The 20,460-nt window shown below is 38.0% G+C and overlaps 1 protein-coding gene across 2 annotated transcripts; it reads left to right on the top strand.

Moving 5' to 3' along the window:
- The first annotated feature begins 411 nt into the window (after positions 1-411).
- On the top strand, positions 412-20,294 carry recql4 (RecQ helicase-like 4). 2 transcript variants are annotated; one of them, XM_088010287.1, is made up of 28 exons: positions 412-1,029; positions 1,110-1,143; positions 1,227-1,324; positions 1,482-1,628; positions 1,716-1,870; positions 2,754-3,633; positions 3,707-3,789; positions 5,183-5,282; positions 6,383-6,548; positions 7,309-7,413; positions 7,899-8,063; positions 8,753-8,845; positions 8,923-9,059; positions 9,145-9,228; positions 10,491-10,679; positions 10,841-11,023; positions 11,112-11,313; positions 12,275-12,468; positions 12,542-12,625; positions 13,943-14,080; positions 14,163-14,249; positions 14,684-14,894; positions 14,990-15,119; positions 15,921-16,087; positions 17,429-17,606; positions 18,188-18,341; positions 18,718-18,826; positions 20,045-20,294. In XM_088010287.1, exons 1-28 carry the CDS (start codon positions 946-948, stop codon positions 20,164-20,166), a joined length of 4,479 nt encoding a protein of 1,492 aa, XP_087866413.1. In that variant the 5' UTR covers positions 412-945; the 3' UTR covers positions 20,167-20,294. The 2 variants fall into 2 exon arrangements, with proteins under 2 accessions (XP_087866413.1, XP_087866412.1); XM_088010286.1 differs by having other exon boundaries at positions 7,896-8,063.
- The last annotated feature ends 166 nt before the right edge of the window (positions 20,295-20,460 follow it).

Here is a 20,460-nt window from a genome sequence, read left to right as displayed (position 1 = left end):
TTCATTCACAGTCTTACTTGTAAATCGATTTTTCTTTTCTTGGACGTTTTGATGTTAGCTTGTCGATGTCTCAGTTTTATTCGCTAAAATCAATAAGCAGCTTGAGGTGACTCTGCTGCTCTCTAGTGGCGAGAAGCCGTAATGTTTGGCTGGTAACAATTGGAATGCATTGTGGGAGATGTAGTTTGTAGTCAATTCGTGCTCAAAACCTATTTTAAGTCAATCATCGGCCTATAAAATGCTGGGCGGGCCACATAAAATGACATGGTGGGCCACATGTGGCCCGCGGGCCTTGAGTTTGACACATGTGGATTACACACTACAAATGTAGTGTGTAATCACACTACATTTGATTATAACTACATTATAATCAAATGTAGTTATTTTTGAGTAATTGCTGATTGTGTTATGATTTTAATTAGTGACAGAATTTAAAATGTTAGTTATGATTCTGATGAACCCTTTAGTACCGGAAGTACTTGCTTCACAATAAAGGTCTCTTTATTTTGAAATTTCCACGTTGTAAAATCTTTAACGGCTGTTTATTTTTATTTTTTTTTTTGAAAACTAAGCTTAATGTATGCTCCAATATATTCATTGAAACCTGCTTTCATTTCGAAACTAATCAGCTAGAAGTTTTTTTTTTTTTTTTTTAGCTAGTTATAGGTTTTAGAGGATCGGGGGATTCAGGAACGAACCTGGCAACACAGACGCGGGAAAATCCTAAACAACAAATGCCGCTTCCGCTTTCACCAAAACAGATCGTCTTCCAAGCAGTAAAGACACTTGATGAAAACATTATAGCTTAGCGGAATAATTTAGGATTTAGAATTGATGGAACGACATCGCGCCGGTTGCTAGCTTTAGCCTGACGTAAATCCTAGAAACGATAATGACCAAGAAATGAGTTTTAAATAACTTTTACTGGTCCTGAACCAAGTCGACATGGACCGCTACAACGAGGTGAAACTGCTGCTGAAAAGCTGGGAGCAGGGTTTTCTCCAGCAGCACCAGAGGAAACCCAGTAAGGTGATTTAAAACCAACACATCCGGATTAAGACAGGATCCACTGCATGTTTTCTTTCACTATAACGCCTGTGGTTTTCTAGGAGGACATTGACCAGGCTCCAGAGGAGACCAGGAGTGGGTGCAACGCATCTCATTGCAGCATAAAAACATGTTTTTTTCCTTGATGCATTCAAGAAAATCAGTGTGTGTCTTTGCAGGGCTGTATAAGGAGTACAGGAGTTTAAAACGAGCTAAAGTAAACGACGCATCCAGCGGCCATAGAGAGGTCACAGCAGAGATCAACCCAACAAATAAGGTGCTGAAGAAAACATGATGCTATTATTGTGTGAATACATACCAACCTCTACAGCTTAAAGGTGTTTTAGTTTAGTTTTATATGATAGACCAAGACAAAGTTCCAACATTTCTAACCTGGTTTGATGAAACATCTTTTTGTCTTTGTTTTCAAGCAGGAATCAGATTGTTGGGGAGCCCATCTCAATCGCAAAGCAATGCCGCTTTCTGCTCCAAGACTGACGTCTCAGGAAAAACACAGCCTCATGGCTTCATCGCAGTATTACGGCCTGAAGCTTAAAAACAACCTTTCTGCTCTCAGTAAGGTGGGAATCACAAAATAAAGGCTAAAGTTAATTTGTTAAGAAAACAAGATGTCTTATTCCTGTGGTTATTTTCTCCCATATCTGTAGGAGAAACCAGTTTCTCTGAAGAAATCGCTTCGTACTGGTCGAGTTCCTCTCAATTCCTTAAAAGGTGATCAACCAATACAGAACAGCTTCAGTTTATCTATTGGTTCTGCTAAAAACTCATCTGAGGATGAACACCAGGAGATTCTCTCCCCAAGGTAACCCTCACTAGTTCACCTCCATCCATCCATTCATCACATTCTTGCCCTCCTTCCCACTTGTTTTTAGGTACTATATTGGTAGTATTAACTACTATTTTTGTGAACTGTTGCTGCTCTTACTTGAGTAAAATTTCTGGATATTTTATTTTAAAACTAGTAACTTCAATGAAGAAGAAACAAACACATTTTAACCAGAAATGAATGAAACGGGGGCGAACACCTTGGATTTATGTCAAAGTGAGACCTCTTGTTTTTACACTAGCTTTGTATGGCTATTTTGTTGATTAATAAAATACAGTAAACACTTTATATTCTCACTGGAAATACATTGTCCTTTTCTAACATACACATTATTAGCTGTAAGGATTTCTTCTGTTATTTTGTATATATTAGTATTATTTTTTAATTTTAGTCTTTAAATTTGAACTTTTATACGTTGCCTGTTTGATGATTATTAAATCAGATTTTATTATCTTGATCACTCTTTATGAGTTACTACTCTTTTATTTAATCTACAACAGAACGACGCCAAAGGCATAAGGTCTATAAAAATAATTTCCTGTTATTTAGCTGAAAACTATGTGCTTTATATATATTTCTGCTGCTCTTTTCTTTTGCCAGTCTTGTTTCCTTTTGCTGCAGAGTCTGAAAAATGAAATAAATCTCATCTTTACTTTCATGAAATGACATTGACTCGGTACTTGATCACTCTTTTTATGAAATATTTTGTTTTGCTCTTGAGTAATTTCTTGAAAACCTGATTTTTGCTCAAGTAAAAACATCTTGAAGAAGTTTTACCCTTAACTGAGTAAATGTTTTGCTACTCCATCCACCTCTGCATGTCTGATTTAAATCTGTGTTTGTTGTTTGTTTCTTCTAGATTGATGAAGCCGCCGTTTGGGTCGGTGACCTCTCCGTCTCTCCATTTACTGGAGCCTGATGAACCGTTTAAACCAGAACCAGAACCAGTAGAAGCTGCAATCAGTAATTCTGTCGATGACGATCATAGAATCGGTGCTAATTCCCAGTTTCAGATTGCTAAACCTTCTTTTCCAAGCAGATCCTCCTCTCTTTTATCACCTTCATCCCCTCAATTTGCTCCTGAAAGCACAGGAAAGGAAAACGAAGATGCAGGAGATAAAGAACAAAATTCCCAGTCAGGAAGTCCAGCTGGGAATGTCGATGGATTTAAACGAAGCCCTCCTTTTCTCATCGGGTCAGGAGGGAGTTTAGCTAAACGAGCCTCTGTTTCCAGCAGACTGAGCGTCGTTGACAGGAGCTGGTTGGAGAGATGTCAGGTGTTTGGGGAGATGGAAGCTGAGGAGATTCCCGGAGGAGGAAATCAGGAAATTAACGTCAAAAAACGACAGGAGAAGGAAGTCAAGGAAGGAAAAGCTGAAGGAGATTCAGAGGGTGAAAGAAAACAGCCAGTAGATTTGGGACGAGAAGAAAAGTTGGCAGATCCAAATTATGCTCAAGAAGATTCTGGAAAAGGCAAAAGGGAGAAAGGAGGGAAAACGGAAAGAGGAAAGTCGTCACGTTTACCAGATGATATCGGTGAAGATGGTCTGAAATCAAAAGCTACGAAGAAGAAGAGGCAGAGAGACGGAGACGACGTGGGAGAAACAGCAAAAAAGAGGCGCAGAAATCCTAAAGAGAAAGAGGAGAGCTTGAGTTTAAGCCCTGATTCAGAAAAGAAGAAGAAGAAAAGCCAAAGAAAAGACGAGGATGAGGAGGAAACGACCAAAGGAGCAAAAACGGTATTTATTTTATTTATTTACCAGCTGAGAGGATTAAATGTTGATTATTTAATTTGTTTTAATCTCTTCCTAGGCGCTGCAGGAGAACCTTTTAGGAGAAATCCAGGAGGAGTTCAGGACGAATCAGGTTTATCAGAGGCAGCCGGTCAGAACCAGGTGGGCGCACAAACAAACCTGGACTCGCAAAAGTATTTACACCCTTTGAAGCTTTGATGTTTTCCACCTTAAAGCCATAAAAGTCCCTGGATTTTTATTGAAGTTTTATGTGATAAACCCAAACAAAGCGGCACGTAACTGTGGAGCGAGAGGAAAAGGTCGTATCTGAAAAGTGTGGCATGTCTGAAATATTTCCTGATGCTTCTTTGTAAAACAGCTCAACTCAATCAGATCACATGCGTCAAACTCGAGGCCCGTGGGCCAAATCCGGCCCGCCTATCTTTATATGTGGCCCTCTAGATTCTAGGCTAAACTCTAAATGTGCTTGAATATTACGTTATCAGTCAAATCAATGCAGTTTTTATCAATTTACTGCCATATTATATCAATCAGTCCCTCCAGTGTTTTGAGAATTATTGTGGGAATTTATGCAAAATCAACAAATCTCTGATTTTTCTCAAAAGTTGTCAAAAGCGTTCTTACTTAAACAGCTGCCTCAGCCTTAATTGATGTCAGACTATAATCCATGATCTATACAGCAAGTAGTAAAAAGTCGCATTTCCCAACATAAATAAGCACAAATATTTCCAAATTAGTACCAGAAACACTTTGATTTTCATTGCAAAACAAATCACGAAATCCTGGAGGAACTGAAGAGATGTTCAGTATTATTTAATTTTAATAATTTATAGATATTTTAACAGTTTTAAGATATTTTATCAATATTTTCTGGTACAACCGACCCTTTAAGAGCATTAATGATGTTGATTTGAATTGAATCATGGATCAGACGGAGCGGGTCCGTCTGATCCATGATTCTCCAACTCACATGTGGATCTTATAGAACTAAACAATAGTTATAATTATGAGGGTTTTATGCATAGAATATCTACAACAGAATGGCAAAAGGTTTTAAAAATTATTTTATATTATTTAGCTGCAAAATATGTGCTTTATATACATTTTTTTTTCATTTCTTTTAATTAGGAAAATTACTTCCTCTGATGTTCAACCTGGTTTTCTTTTGTTCCATAGTCTGAAAAATAAATAAATAAATGTTTTGCACCTGAATGGCAGCAAGGATAAAAATTTATTTTCTGAAATTAAGAGCATCCTGTCCCCTGGCTTTAACTGTTCATTTTTAAGGTTTTCTGTATGGAGATTTTATTTTAGGGGATTTGGAGTAAAGGGGTGCAAAGTAGAAGTGCACACCACACTTTTCAGATTTTCATTAGCTGCTTTTTTCCCCTCTTCACAGTTATACACCTCGTTGTGTTTCTCTGTAGCATAAATACTTTAAATTAAAATATTTGAAGTTTGTATCATCAACTTGTTGCCGATCTTTTCTTTCTGGATCTGCTTATAGCTTAGTTTGTTTTTTATATTTTAACAGAGGAACAAAAGGAGCAGAGGGAAACTTTGTGAAGATAAACCTGAAGAAGAAATCTCATGTGAAAGGCTACGCATTGAGGGGAATTGGTTTGCGAAAACGGGTATGATTCCTCTTAGTTTTTATTTTTATTGAGCGTATTTAGTTTCTCTCATGGTTAATAAACACAGCGAGATCCAGACTTACTGGCTCCTCTGGTGAAGCTTTAAAATGATTTGAGTTTGACTTTATTGAATGAAGTCTAATAAAAGAATAAACAAACGAAAGAACAGTAGTAAATTATATTCACACATCCTAGTTTTAGCCTTTACTGCAGTAAATGTAGAAATGTCGGAAGCTCAAGTTTAGAAAATATAACATTTAACTAGTATTTTCTAAAATTAGATTGCAAATAATTCTTTATTTTTAATAAAATCACTGGTGACAGATTTTCTAAGTTTCAGAATTTCCTTAAAATAAATGTAGCTGAAGCTTTTTTAAAATTTTTTATTTATTTTTTGATTTCCCATTTTAATTTTTAAACCGATTAATGTTTAGGGCAATTAAATAAAATAATAAGTCTAAATAGGCTCCATTTCTCTTAGCAGTTCTACATAAAGGGAAAGACCAGAGAACATAACCATTATATTTGTCTTAAATCGGCTGAAACAAAATGGACACTTGCATAAATTTTACTATATCAAGAGTCAGAGAAATAATTGGACCTAAATTTTCTTTAGTTTCCATGACAACCACTAAACTGTTATTGTCATGCTAACTGGATGTTTAGGAGGCACAGCGAAAACAACTACTTTTTCTTCCACCATCACAAAAGTAAACTTACGGGGTTTGATAAATCAGATAAAAGTTAATCTTTTTGTGAAAAACATTCCAGTTGGGTTTAGCATAGGGAGGATGTGTGATGCTGTGGGCCGGTTTCTTTCCCGAAGGTTCTGGGAACTTTGACAGGATGGTATTATGTCTTAAACTTTTCAAAAAAAAAAAAAAAATCTGGGGGAAAATGAGAAAAAAAAGTCGTAATTGGGTGTTTTATGGGAATAATGACATAAATAACACAAAAATGATTCATCAGATGTGAAACCAGACGAATAAAACGACAGTTTGATGATCTGAACGCTCTTATTCCCAAAGCGTCGCATTAAAATGAGAGGTTGTCTTTAGACAAATACGGCTGCAGCCAGTCTGATTCTGCGTGTTTTCCAGCTGTACATGCAGAAATTTCAGCTGAAGGGAGAGCGGTTCGGCGGAGGCGGAGGATTTTTCGGCAGAGGACGGAGGGGCGGGTTCAGAGGGGCGCCGAGTCGGCAGAGCGACACCTGCTACAGGTGTGGAGGAAGCGGACACTGGGCTGTGGACTGCAGAGGACCAGGTGACCGGAGGAACCGATCTGTTCACATGTTGGGTTAGGAGAAGAGGAGGATTCATCCTGCAGGAGGAATAAAACAGCTGATCAGATCATCCAGAAGAAGAGGAGGAGAAAGTGGAACTTTAGATGGATGTTTTTATTTTAAATAATAATGATGAAAAATATTATTTCTCACATTTAACAAGACAAATATGCAGAGGTATAGATTTCAGTTTTTTCCTGGTCTGGATAATTGTGGACAAGGAAATTATTAGTTTGATAAATATCCGTGTTTTCAGACTTCTTGCACAATCCTTCCTTTGTTCTGTCCTTTTGTCCTTCCCTGTCATCCCTTCATTCCTCTCTTCCTTCCTTCTTTGTACCCTATCTCCTTTCTTTCTTACCATACTTCCTTCTTGTCTTTCCTGTTGTCTTTCTTTCAGTTCTTCCTTCCTCTTTTTCTTCCTTCTTTGTGACACAGCTCCTTCCATCCGTCCGTACATCCATCCATCTATTCATGCTGCCGACTGTTTTAAATGTAAACAGAAAAGTCAGACAAACTGAAAAGTCTTTCATTTTTACATGAAAGGTTCTAGGAACTTTATTTTACTGACCCAGTTCTGAAAGTAGCAGGACTGATTTTATTCTCACTATGAAACAAGTAGATGATTCGTCTCCTGTAGTGAAACACAGAAACTGAATTAAATCTCATCTGTGGTAATTAATATGAGCTGTGAGCTCTGGGCACTGTTAGCTCAGCATAATTTTTCCTTTTCTTTTTTAGCCCCTCCACCACCTGTTTCTGAGGATCAGCCTGCAGAAGAGGAACCGTTTGAACTGCCCACCCTGGAAGACGTTGCCAGGGCAACGGGAACGCTGCAGCCTCCGGGTAGGATAAGTCGTTTCACAGCAGGATTCCTACTGTCTGTTGTCAGTAAGGATTAATCCTGCCACAATAAGCAATGAGTGAATGAATTAATCTCATGGTAAATTAAAAATGTATTTGATTATATTTATTTTTTGTTTCCAGAGATGTCAGAATCCATTTTATTTAGTTGTGTGTGGTTTTTATTTCCTTTTTATGTTTTGTTTTTGGTTATTGTGTTTTATTTTGGATATATAAAATATCTTCCAGTTCCAGTATTAAGTGTTTTTTTTTTTTTTTTTTACAAAATTAAAGTTTATTGGTGTGTCAAAACAACAGTATTATCCTTTATCACAATAATTACTAGGTTAATTTATTGTCCAGTGAAATTTGTTGTTGTGGCAGGCCTAGTAGAAATGCTCCGGTATTCAATATCTGATCTGATTTCCATTTTCATTCAGACTTTTGTTATTACATTTTTGAAAACATTGTTGCACATGTTGCAGCAGCGTCTTCCTGTGTCGACGCGGAAAAACGGCAACAGGAAACTGGAGCGGACAGCAGGCGGAGCGATGAGATGCTGCTCAACGTCATTCGTCCCGACTACGAGCGGCCCGCGCCGCCGCCGCCGATGGAGCCGCTTTATCGTCTCACAGAAGACGGGAAAGTCCAGGGTAAGCGCTGCAAATCTCATTCACACAAATAGAAATGCATTGGTATGAAAATTCACTAGAGCTGCCACTAATGATTCGTTTAGTTATTTAAAAATTGCCACATTCTGCAGAATTTAAAATCTTTTTTTTATATATAATATTTTCAATAGACTAAAAGATACAAATGAACAAATATTTAAATTTCCCTTTTAAATAAGAAGATAAACATTTTATTGGCTGAAATGAAATAAGATATAATTTATTTACCCTTGATTATTTCAAGCATCTTTGGTGAAAATATACTTCTAACATCAATATTTGAACAGCTCAGTCCTTTCTGCTTGACTTAACATCAATACTGATCTGTTGATTGTTTTTGTGGATTAACTGATTAATAAGGTGTTTAATAGCAGGAGTTTTCTTCTTTTTTTTTTTTTTTTTTTACAGAATTTCAACCAGGTGAAACTAAAACTATCAGGAGTTTTGCATAGAGCATATTTACAGACAAAAACATTTTTTTTTAATCTCAAATACAGAATGAATACATATTTTTTGTTTTGTTTTTTTTCACTGTTTGGCCTTTTTCAGTCTGTATACTCCTGCAAACGATTAATTGATTACCAAATTAGTTGACGATTACTTCAATAACCGCTCCATCATGACTAATTGAAACTAAATGTTGTTTTCTGTTGTGTAATGGTTGTGTTCAGACACTCCTGCTGAAGTGTTTGCAGCTCTGAGAGAACTGGGCTACCAGTCATTCAGACCTGGGCAGGAGAAGGCCATCATGAGGATCCTTGCAGGTAGTCACAGCTCATAAACCCCTGAACACATCGTCTCTACATGAGCCTCTTCTACATGTTTGCTTCTTTATTCTCAGGGCTCTCCACCCTGGTGGTGCTGTCCACTGGAATGGGTAAATCACTCTGCTATCAGCTGCCAGCTTTTCTGTACGCACAGAGGTCAAAGTGCATCACTCTGGTCATTTCCCCTCTAGTTTCTCTAATGGATGATCAGGTGAACACTCTCTACATTTTATGTAGATGAAACTTAAACCAGAAACGCGTAAATTTTGTGTGTGTATATATATGTGTGTGTTTAGCTTTCGGGGTTGCCCACCAAGTTAAAGGCAGCCTGCATCCACTCCAACATGACGATGAAACAGAGAGAATCTGCTATAGAAAAGGTAACATGGTCACAGGCAGACAGCATGCTTAAGATCACCTTTCTTTGCATCATTAAAACCTTATGCTGGGTCTGATAGTGTCGTACATTTTCTATTGACTGTTTCCAATTACGTCACTTAATCGAGGTGCCATGACGGACGTCGGAAGTGAGGATCGGTAGTATTGAACAGAGCGACTGAAGTTGTTTTTGTCAGTTTATTCGTGGCGTCTGCTTGTTCGAGTCAAGCTAATTTGTCCGTGAACTAATAGACGGCGGTATTTACAGAAGCATGAAACGGCTAGCTTAGAAACCGACCTGCACTTCCTCCTCCTGATGTGTTGATCAAATTACCGACTTTGCCTGAATTCACACCACCTGATTTATGTCACCATGACATGAACAGCGGTTCCCCTTAAACCGGAACAGCCTGAAAAACATACAGAAGACGAGACGCTAACCACTTTTTTCCCTATGTGCTAGGCTACATGACCGTGGGTTTTTGTTTCCATGGTTACTGATGGTTATACTCACTTTCGCCATAATGTGATAGTTGATATGTTTCTTGTCATACTTACTTATAAAGTATATGAACGATAAAGCGTTCATATACATTATGAACGTTAATCTTCTCACCTTGTAAAAAGGTGTAATTGGAAATCCGCAATTAAACCGAAACGAGGGTTGGCTGTCATTTTGATTGACGATATCCCTCATTAAAAGTTACACAATAAAACGACAAGTTTGGTTTGTATGCTTGTCTGTTTGTGCAGCTGACTGCGCCCCTAAACTCAACGTTTACGCTCGCAAAATATCTGCAAACAGATCTGTAATTATACAACCATCCTTGAACGTTACTCAAACATCTTTTCTGTATGGTTACTCATCAACAAAACACAATTGTACAGCGCTGAGAGCTCTTAAACAAGCTGATTGAATGTCCCGGAGCTATGCTTGGTTGCTAGGTAACAGGACTGGGCTCTGTCAGGGTTGCTAAGTAACGGCTCAGTCCCTCTGGAATGTGACTTAACCCTTTAACTGTCACTCTAAAAATGTTTACATGTTATTCAATGGATGGAGACACTGGTTTCATTGTGACTGTTGAGGAATTTTAGCAATCATGGAGTTTTTGAAACCACTAATTTTCCAGACACTTAAAAACATTAACTTATTACCAAATAATAAACACTTTGGGCTGTTTTAAGAAGTAAAAATCCACGTTCAAAATGTGGATTTAGCATAATATGTCCCCTTTAAAGTAATCTGTTTTATTTTTCTCTCCAGGTGAAGTCCGGCCAGGTGTGTGTGCTGCTTCTCTCCCCAGAGGCTTTGGTCGGTGGAGGAGGTTCAGGGTCAGGATGTCTGCCCTCTGCTCAGGAGCTCCCTCCGGTGGCTTTCGCCTGTATAGACGAGGCTCACTGCGTGTCTGAGTGGTCACACAACTTCAGACCCTGCTACTTAAGGCTTTGTAAGGTGTGTTATTATAAAACAACATAATAAAGCCATGTTTTTTATTTTTAACTAGTTTTTCTCTTGGTTTCCAACATGTAAAGAGAAGCAGGTAAATTAATAAAGCAGAGCTGGAGTTGCAATCAGTTTTGCTGTTTGAGTAGAGGAACATGTTTTGTCTGTAGGTGCTCCGGGAACGCCTCGGAGTCAAGTGTTTGCTGGGACTCACGGCTACGGCCACTTTGTCCACGGCGCTGGACATCGCTCAGCATTTGGACATCAGCGATAAAGACGGGATAGCTGTGCGGTCTGCAGCCGTGCCCCCGAACCTCAACCTGTCCGTGTCCACAGATAGGGAGAAAGACCAGGTCTGATGTGGTGCCAACCTGCCTTAATTCAGTCTCTTTATCTAAAACGCGTGACGTTGTTTTACTTTGGAACATTTGTGTTTTTCAGGCTTTGGTTTCTTTGCTGAAAGGCGATCGTTTTGGCTGTTTGGACTCCATCATAGTTTACTGCACCAGACGAGAGGAGACCGTCCGAGTGGCTGCACTGCTGCGGACCTGCCTGCAGGGGGTGCTGTTGAGAGAAAATACCCAAATAAGCAGCAGCAACCAGACAGAGGACAACCCAGTGGGGCAGAAGAAGAAGGAACTGGGTAATGGCTGCAGCTGCAACTAACAGATATTCTGGCAATCGATTATTCTGTTGTTTGGGGTACATTCTGAATTTTTCATTTAACGTGAAAACAAGAAAAACCTAAAAACAAACAAATAATTCGATTCCTTTTGTAAACAAGAAATTTGTGGCAAAATATGCATCTATACCTAAAAATGCCTGTACAGCTAATCTGTTATGCTTTTTATTTACCAATTCATGATTAGATGGCAAAATATGGTTAAGAAATTTTATTTGACAGATTTTGAATAATTGATGATCTCATATTTACAAAGGTTTTTCTTTTTCATCTTAAATGCAAAATATATTTTATATATATTTAAATATATATACAGCTGTGGAAAAAAATGAAGAGTCCACTGCACTGAACCCCATTGAAAACCTCCTGGTTTTTCCACCAAACATTGATCTCTGAACTCTTCCTGAGTTAAAACATTAGTATTGTTGTTTCTAAATGAATATAAATTAGTTTTCTTTGCTTTATTTCAGGTCTGAAAGCACTGTAACTTTTTTGTTATTTTGACCATTTTTCATTTTCTGCAAATAAAAACTAAATTTTTGCTTGTAATTTCAGAGACATTTAGTCAGTAGTTCATAGAAATAAAGAACAATGTTCATTTTACTCAAACATAAACCTATGAAAAGTAAAATCTGAGAAACTGATCATTTTAAGTGGCCTCTTATTTTTTTCCCAGAGCTGTTTGTTTCTTTGTGAAGTCTTGGCTCTCACTTTTTTTTTCTTTTAGCAAATGGTCTTTTTTTAAAATCTGTATGCTCCAGTTAACTACTAAGTTATTTCAATAATCGATTAATCCAATTAATCATTTCAGGCCTAGTTAAGGTTTCACATATTTTAGAAGAGCATTAATGATCGTGTACAGAATCAAAACTTATTAACTCAGATTTTCAGCTTTTTTGTTGTTTTGTCTGATTCTTTTCAGCTCGTAAGAAGATCCGTAAACCCTTGAAGTGGCAGGCTGAGGCCTACCATGCCGGCCTGTCGGGTTCGGAGCGCCGCCGGGTCCAGAACAACTTCATGTGTGGGGAACTCCGGATCGTAGTGGCCACTGTGGCGTTTGGCATGGGGCTGGACAAATCCGACGTTCGTGGAATCATCCACTACAACATGCCAAAGGTGGAAAGTTAGCCGACTTATACATTTCTTAACTTTCATTTATAATTTCTGATGTTTTAACACAATTTCTCAGAGTTTTGAGAGCTACGTTCAGGAAATTGGGAGGGCTGGGAGAGATGGACTTCCAGCACACTGCCACCTCTTCCTGGACCCGGAGGTAAAACCTTAGAGGTCCAAACATAATGACTTAAACTTTGGAGATATTCTTATGGTTTGAGTGTTTAGATATTGATAACTTATGGCTGAAACTGCTTAGATAAACTATCTAAACAGATTTTTTTTGCCTCTCAAAGTCTGATAACTTTGAGTAAAAAAAAACCTTCATGATGTTTGCAGGAGAACTGAAAACAAATGGAAACATTATTGCTGCTGCTGATAAAATACTAGGAAAAGTCAAATTATCTGTGACAGTGGATATTTAGGAAGAATGATTGATGACACATTAGTTTTTATGTAATCTGATCAAAAACGTTTCCACATAGTTTTGAGTTTGTTATAAACGAGGGCTGCGTTACTTTCACCCATGACATTTCTTACACTTGATATTGAAGGTAAAAGAAATGGCAGATGAAAATTAGCAGCATTTTTTCTGAAAACGTAACGACTTGATAATAAACCTTCATACTAGAAACTGATTTATAATGAATTATTGTTGGTACTTTCTAAGGACCAACAAGTTGTGAGTTTGTAGTCTTTGCACTTAGCCGAGTTGAATTTTCAATTTAAAATTTGAGATAATATTTCACATATTTGATGTTTATTGTAGGAGTTATCATTTGCACCAAAGAGCTGCTAGATAATAAGATAATTGCTTGTGTAAAATTAAATTGATATCATAATTAATTTGTTTCTAAGCCACATTATCCTTATTTTTCTGGATTCAATTTTAAATGAAATCTGTAATTAGAAGGAATTGTGAAACAGCAGCTTTCATTTTGCTTCTTTGTAATTTTTTCATTTCCTGAAACTTTTATCTGTTACTAAGTCTTTCATATAACTCTCACATTCAAATATAATAATTTCTGGAAATACCAAGGATAATTTGCTGTAGTTGTTTCTTTTTTGTTTTTGTCTCAACTCTGAAGGCAAAATATTCATCACAATTCACATTTTGCTTGTAGATCTGCAGAGAAAAAGCTCAGAAATCATCGTGTTTACCTTGCAAATAGTAATTTGTAGGTTAGGATGCATCAAATCCACTTCCTGGACTAAAGTCCGTAACTCCAGTCCTGCAGCTTTTGGATGCATCCCTGCTTCAACACCTGGATCAAATATTTAATTACCCGACTGAAATCCCAAGGAGGTAGTTCAGCTTTTTGATCCAGGTGTGAAGCAGAAATGCATCCAGACGTTGCAGTGCTGTAACACTCGAGCGCTGCTATGTCTAGTGGTGTAAAAAAGGTTTTTGATGCATGTTCCTCTTCATTTATTATATATATTAATGCCCCAGTTATAATTTGTGGGGGAATTTCAGGGTGGCGACCTCCATGAGCTCCGCCGCCACATCTACGCAGACACTGTGGATTACTACACGATCAAGAAACTGGTGCAGCGAGTTTTTCCTGCATGTAAATGTCAGAAGATTCACCAGAAGCAGCAGGAACTGTGGAAGGTGACCTTCTCTCCGCTTGTGTTTTCAGTCCACATGCCGTCAGAGCTTCAGATGAAGTAACGCATCTGCTTTTGTGAAGCAGGATGTTGGAGACGCTGATCTGCTGGAGATGATGGATGTCTGCGATGAAAAGAAACTCGGAGAAAAACGGGAATCCACTGGCTTAGAGGTGATTTATGGGAAATTCTCTGCTAATTTAATTGCAATCCCTGGATTTTCCAAACGATGGCTGTGTGGAAATGGTGGTTAATTCGCAGCACAGCTACTAGGTAGACTGGAAAAGTTTAAATATTTTAAGAGCTTTGGGTAAGTTTTAAAAAAACAAAATTGAATATTGGAAAATCTTTATATTGGAAGATCTCTACTGCTTCACATATCTATAAAAGAGCTGAAAACTACAAATAATTTTTTTAAAGAAGATTGTCAAGGGACTGTGTAACCTTTAATATATTTTATTCATTTCTACATTGCATCTACAATAACTCTTTGAAGAATTAATGAGTTACAACAACATTTAGTTTCCCTTTGGGATCAATAAAGTAAATTTGAATTTGAATTTTATAATTCAGACCTCGTTAGATGCAACGTTTGTTTTGCCTTTAGGCGCCTGACCTTGATTCAGCTCAGCACAGCGAGGAAGGAAGCGTAAAAAATGAGCGGGGTGAGTCAAGAGGAGGTAAAGATGAGGGAGCGGATTGGCAGAGTGACCAGAAAACAGAGAGCTGTGATTGGCCGGAGGAGCGTCTGTGTCACACCCATGAAAGAGCGATTCCCATCCAGGAGACCGTGGAGGCTCTGGACGTCACAGAGGAAGGTCAGTGGAAACCAGGCTCAAGGTTTTACCCTGAGAGAAAAGAAAAGGTGCAGCTTGGTTTACTGTACATGTGAATGTTTATTTAAAAACTTTAGGTGTTGAAACGCTGCTTTGCTACCTGGAGCTGCATCCTCAGCGGTTTGTTGAGCTTCTCCATCCGACTCTGTCTGTGTGTAAAGTCAGGTGCTACGATGGACCCAGACAGCTCCAGAAAGTCACAAAAATGTAAGCGATGGCTGTGGTTTTGTTTTTGACTGATGCTTCAGTTGGGGCTGTGTGATCTTTCAGATCTACATGTGTGCAGAGAAAGCCCAAACTCACTGCGTTTCCTTTAACTTGTCAATGTTGTTTAAAAAAATGTGGTTTTTCCTGATTTTTCACCATCTTTCCAGTGACATTTTCAGTAAGAAACGGGTGTAGAGACTAGAGACTAGCATTTATTGTATAATTTATCATGATAAAAGTCCTTTCATTATCAGATTTATGATTATAAGATAATGATGATTTTTAAAAAACAATACTGTCAGGGTTGTCATTTTTACTATTTTCACCACTGCTTGATCCATCAGAGCATCAATAAATACTAATTAAATAGAAAATATGATTAAATAAAGCAGTTTATTTACTCACACTACTTTGTGTGATTAGTGTATTAAAGAAATGAATTACAAATAGGAATGTTCTTCAAGAGCAGTATTTGTATTTGTATTTGTGTGCCTGTGATTGCATGTCATGCAGTCCCATTCATGCAGTTATCTAAAAAGGTATCAATAGTTTTTATCATCAATTTTAGAGTTGAATAGTACCACAAAGTTTTATAATAAACCTTTAAGGCGCTGAGGTGTTTTCTGAGAACTTGGAGAACAAAACAGAAAATATTGAATCTGGGAAAAAGTAAATAAAAATGTGCTCCATCAGTGCAGTCCTGGTGTAAAGGTAAAGTTTTTGATGCAGTAATATAACTACAGAAATACACAAGTGGAATGAAAATGCTGTGTTGATGAGTTTTTAATCATGAACCCGCAGTTGCCCTCCGGTTGCCGTGGCGTTGGCCCGGAAGAGAATGGCAGGCGAGCGCGTGGAGCGGTTCGATCAGGTGGAGTTTGATGTCGTCGAGGTGGCGGACACGATGGGATGGCAGCTTCCCCTGGTGAAGAGGGGACTGAGACAGCTGCAGTGGAGCACAGACAGAGGTTCATTTCAAAACTGAAGACACTGAGATAGTTTACAGCTTTTATTTATTACCTTTTTTTTGTCTAAAGGTAACGTATTTTTCGGACTATAAACCGCTACTTTTTCCCCACGCTTTGAGCCATGCGACTCATAGCCCGGTGCGGCTTTTTCTTCAACCACCAGAGGGCGCTTTAGCAGGAAGTGAATCATTGGAAGTCAAAATTGGAAATCAAAGAAGAAAGCACTAATTTTCAGTTAGAACAAGCACATGCTAGCAGCAGGCAGACGGAGAAATGTTATCAAACTCACACCCCCTCATCATGGAAACAACATGAAGAAGTTCATATGATGCAGCTTTTAAGTTGAAGGCCATCGATCTGACAGTACAGGAGGAAAATAGAGCCGCTGCACGTAAACTCGGCGTGAACGAAACCATGGTTCGGCTTTGCAGACGGAGGGCTGCGTCCATAATAAATCCAGCAGGTTTATTAGGACGCACCCCTCTGCTGCCCTCTGCTGGGTCCTTGTGAGAGCAGCGGAGATACCAGCGGCTTATAGCCTGGTGCAGCTTATATATATATATGTACATTTCCAGTTTTTTAAAAAGAACTTGGTGCGCCTTATAGTGAGGTGCGCTTTATAGTCCAGAAAATACGGTACTATTATTATCTACAGCTCTGGAACAAATTAAGAGTCCACTGCACTGGACCCCATTGAAAACCTGCTGGTTCTTCCACCAAATATTGATTCCTGAACTCTTCCTGAGTTAAAACATTAGTATTGTTGTTTCTAAATGAATATCAACTTGTTTTCTTTGCATTATTTCAGGTCGGAAAACACTGCATGGTTTTCATTATTTTGACCATTTCTCATTTTCTGCCAATAAACACTAAATATTTGCTTGGAATTTCAGAGACATGTTGTCAGTAGTTCATAGAATAAAATAACAATGTTCACTTTACCCTAACATATACCTATAAAAAGTAAAATTGGAGAAACTGATCATTTTAAGTGGTGTCTTCATTTTCCAGAGGTATATATTAATCAATCAAATATTATTCGTGTAGCACCTTTCAGCAACAAGGCATTTCAAAGTGCTTTACATCATAAGAACAGAAAATTACAAAGTCATTAAACATCAGATTATTTACTGTGTCATGATTAGGTTTCAAAAGCAACTCTAAGCAGCTAAGTTTTTAGTCTAGATTTAAAGGAACTCAGTGTTTCAGCTGTTTTGCAGTTTTCTGGAAGTTTGTGGTGCATAGAAGCTGATTAGGAACAATACTATAGGAACAATATCAGTTCCTACAGTAATTTCTTGTCCTTCTGCAAAGTGAAGTAGGTTTTTGTTTACATTTCAGGTGGTGGACGAAGCGGTGTCTTGGTTGAATTTTCTTCCCCGTCTTTTTATTTCCGATCTTATGGCGACCTGAGCGACGAGGAGATGGACAAAGTTTGTCAATTCCTTTATAATCGAGTCCAGGACCAAGAAAAAACACAAATTTACCAACTCACAGCCTGCTTCAAGGCCTTCAAGAGGTTTGGCACTCATTATTATTATTATTGGCACCTACACAGAGCCTCATCACACAACAATTAAAATCCCAATTAAAGCCCCATTGTTTGGATTTGAGAGTCAAAGCAATGCAAAAAATAAAGGGTAAATTAAATCAAAATCTATGAAAGATATTTTCAAAGCTTTTAAAAAGTAGTTTGTCAATGTGATGCAGGAGAAACTTCTCAATTAAATTCTTGGTAATCAGACAAACAGGTGAAAAAAATAAAGCGTAAGTTTTGGAATTGGTTTGAAAGGATAGAGATGGATATATCAAAGGCAGATATGTTGCATAATAAGAGAATGTCGATCATATTCCCTAAAAATGGACCCTATGGGTTGAAGATGAATAGTAATAGGCCTGAGTCTGAGTGCTGAGGAACACCACTAACAATTATGATCAGATTTTTGATACAAGATGTTAAAGATCTGAGGTTAAAGTTTAGTTTCACTTGTTGAGTGAATATGTTCAGGACTGGAACCGCGAATGATGTTTTGGTTTGCAGGTGTGGTGGTGTCTTCTCCTGCGTCTGTTCTTCACTTCTCCGGTCATTGTTTGTTTCAGTGTTGCTTTCCGAACTGTGACGTCCTGTCTGGACGACTTGGATGAGAGTCGCAGCTTGCAGCTGAAAAACCTTCTTTCTGAATACTTTGACAAGCGGCGAGACAGAGATCGCTCGCTGCAACCGGAGGACCTCGAAGAGCTCGACAAATACAAGGTTAAACAATCTTCACAGGAAATTAAACATGGCTTCGATCTGGAAATGTTCCTGCTTAGAGGGGTGTGTGTGTGTGTGTGTACACCAGGTTTTTATATCCTTATGGGAACCTATTTCTGTCTACAATGTGGGGTTATGGGGACCATTGCTCCTTGTGAGGACATTTTCTTGGTCCCCATGTGGGAAGTTGTTTTTCCCACATAGGAAAAACATCTGGGACCATGGGGTCTGTGATGGTTAGGTTTAGGGTAAAGGTTAAGGTAAGGGTTAGGTATGTGATGGTTAGGGTTTGGATTATGGTAAGGATTAGGCTGTGAAATTAATGGAAGTCAAAGTCCTCACAAGTGATGAAAACATGACTGTATGTGTTTTGCAGCTGTTGGACTGGGAGAGTCAGATCAGAGCCGACATCAGAGGTTTTCTTGCCAACAGAAGTGATGAGAAGTTTTCAGGGAGAGCTGTTGCAAGAATTTTGCACGGTATAGGTGAGGATCCACACACACACACACACACACACACAGCTGAGCATGACAGTGCAGAATAAACCACTACTGTAATCTGACCAGTGTAGCTGTAAAATGCTAAAGTCCACATAAATTGTAATTTTTTTTTTACATGTTTTATGCTTTATATTCACTAGATTTTATTTATTCAGAATAAAATCCAGTGAGTGTTGAATGTTTAGACCACTAGAGGTCGTCAGAGATGCACCGTAGAAATGTTTGTGTCACTATAGAAGCTCAGTTTACAACCATAATAACACAGAAAATTATTTTCTGTAGCGCTTATGCGCTATATCGATACTGTTTAACCCCAGCTTGAACTAATCCACCCACAAACTTCCTCTCTATCCTTCTTTGTATAGTTTTATTTCTTCGCAGCAGCACCGCACCAAAACCCCCAAGTCAGCAAGAGTTTAATTTGAGCTAATTAGATTTTTTTTATTTGGATAAATAAATATGCCTTTAATGTTTTAAAGGCACTCTTTTGTTGTTTGTCCGTTGTCATGCTGTAATTTGTAAACAAAAAAATGTTTTAGGGGATTTTTCTTAAATGTTTGCGATAATTTTCTTTCTGCATCTCATTTCAATAACAAAAAGATTGGTTTTATATTGTTGAAGACTTTTTGACACACACACACACACACACACACACACACACACACACACACACACACACACATATATATATATCCACCAGCTCTCTTGCAGAGATTGGAGTAAAAGGGAGGATCCCACCGGTTTCAGTTTACTTCACAACTCTGGTATTTGACCTGCACACTGTGACCCTGGATGGTTCACACCCAGTTAATAAATACCCTTCATTATGTGTTTCCAGCAAACTGCCTCCAACAGGAAAGGTGCTTTGTAGCTAAAATTGATTGCTTGCTTGATTGATTGAAATAAAACAAGTTTTGAAATGACATCTGCATACTAAGAAATGTATCTCTCAAACACGAGTTAAAAAAGGAGAGGACCAAGTTGCGATCGTTGAGGGATCCTATAATGGAAAAAAATGCTCTGAGATTTTGATGTCAGATTCTATAAACTACTGAAGTTTAAGGATTTTAAGCTTTAGTACTGTTTTGCAAGATTTTGTGGTTGATGCTTTTTAAACACTTTTGTAAAGATCAACTCAGCAGTAACTGTAAAAAAATAAAAACTGAGCTGCGGTTATTTGATTAAAGACAACTCTTGTTGCAGGCAGTCCTTGTTATCCGGCTCAGATATACGGCAAGGATCGACGTTTTTGGAGGAAATACATCCACTTTGACTTCAACCAGCTCATCCGTATCGCTACCCAGGAGATTCTTCACTTCAAATGACCGTGGTCATCAGACCAAAGAGTTTTTATCAGAGCTCTTTATTAATAATGTATATTTAAGTAATTATTTGCAAGTATGCCTCTATTTACTTATCAACTGTTATTCAATAAAAATTTTCTATTTTTATAGTTAATTTCTTCAGTGACATTTATTTACAATCGTAGACCTAAAACATAACTTATTGTCAAGAGCCATGAGGACAAAAACAAACGATCCCTTCATTCTCACAGAACGGCTGTGACCCAGTTAAAAATGTATTCCCAGAAACTATAACAGAACAATAACAGGGGGTGA

This window comes from Poecilia mexicana, unplaced genomic scaffold (assembly GCF_051168715.1).
Source record: "Poecilia mexicana isolate PSO_F unplaced genomic scaffold, ASM5116871v1 scaffold_11, whole genome shotgun sequence".
NCBI lineage: Eukaryota > Metazoa > Chordata > Actinopteri > Cyprinodontiformes > Poeciliidae > Poecilia > Poecilia mexicana.
This window is presented reverse-complemented; position numbering and strand designations above follow the sequence as displayed.

Bases quoted from the DNA above. Each gene is read 5' to 3' on its own strand.
- recql4 (XM_088010286.1), top strand. From the start codon at position 946: ATGGACCGCTACAACGAGGTGAAACTGCTGCTGAAAAGCTGGGAGCAG. The intron at 9,229-10,490 runs GTAACATGGTCA...TTTTCTCTCCAG, and splicing joins GAGAATCTGCTATAGAAAAG to GTGAAGTCCGGCCAGGTGTG. The intron at 15,120-15,920 runs GTAAGCGATGGC...ATGAACCCGCAG, and splicing joins CTCCAGAAAGTCACAAAAAT to TTGCCCTCCGGTTGCCGTGG.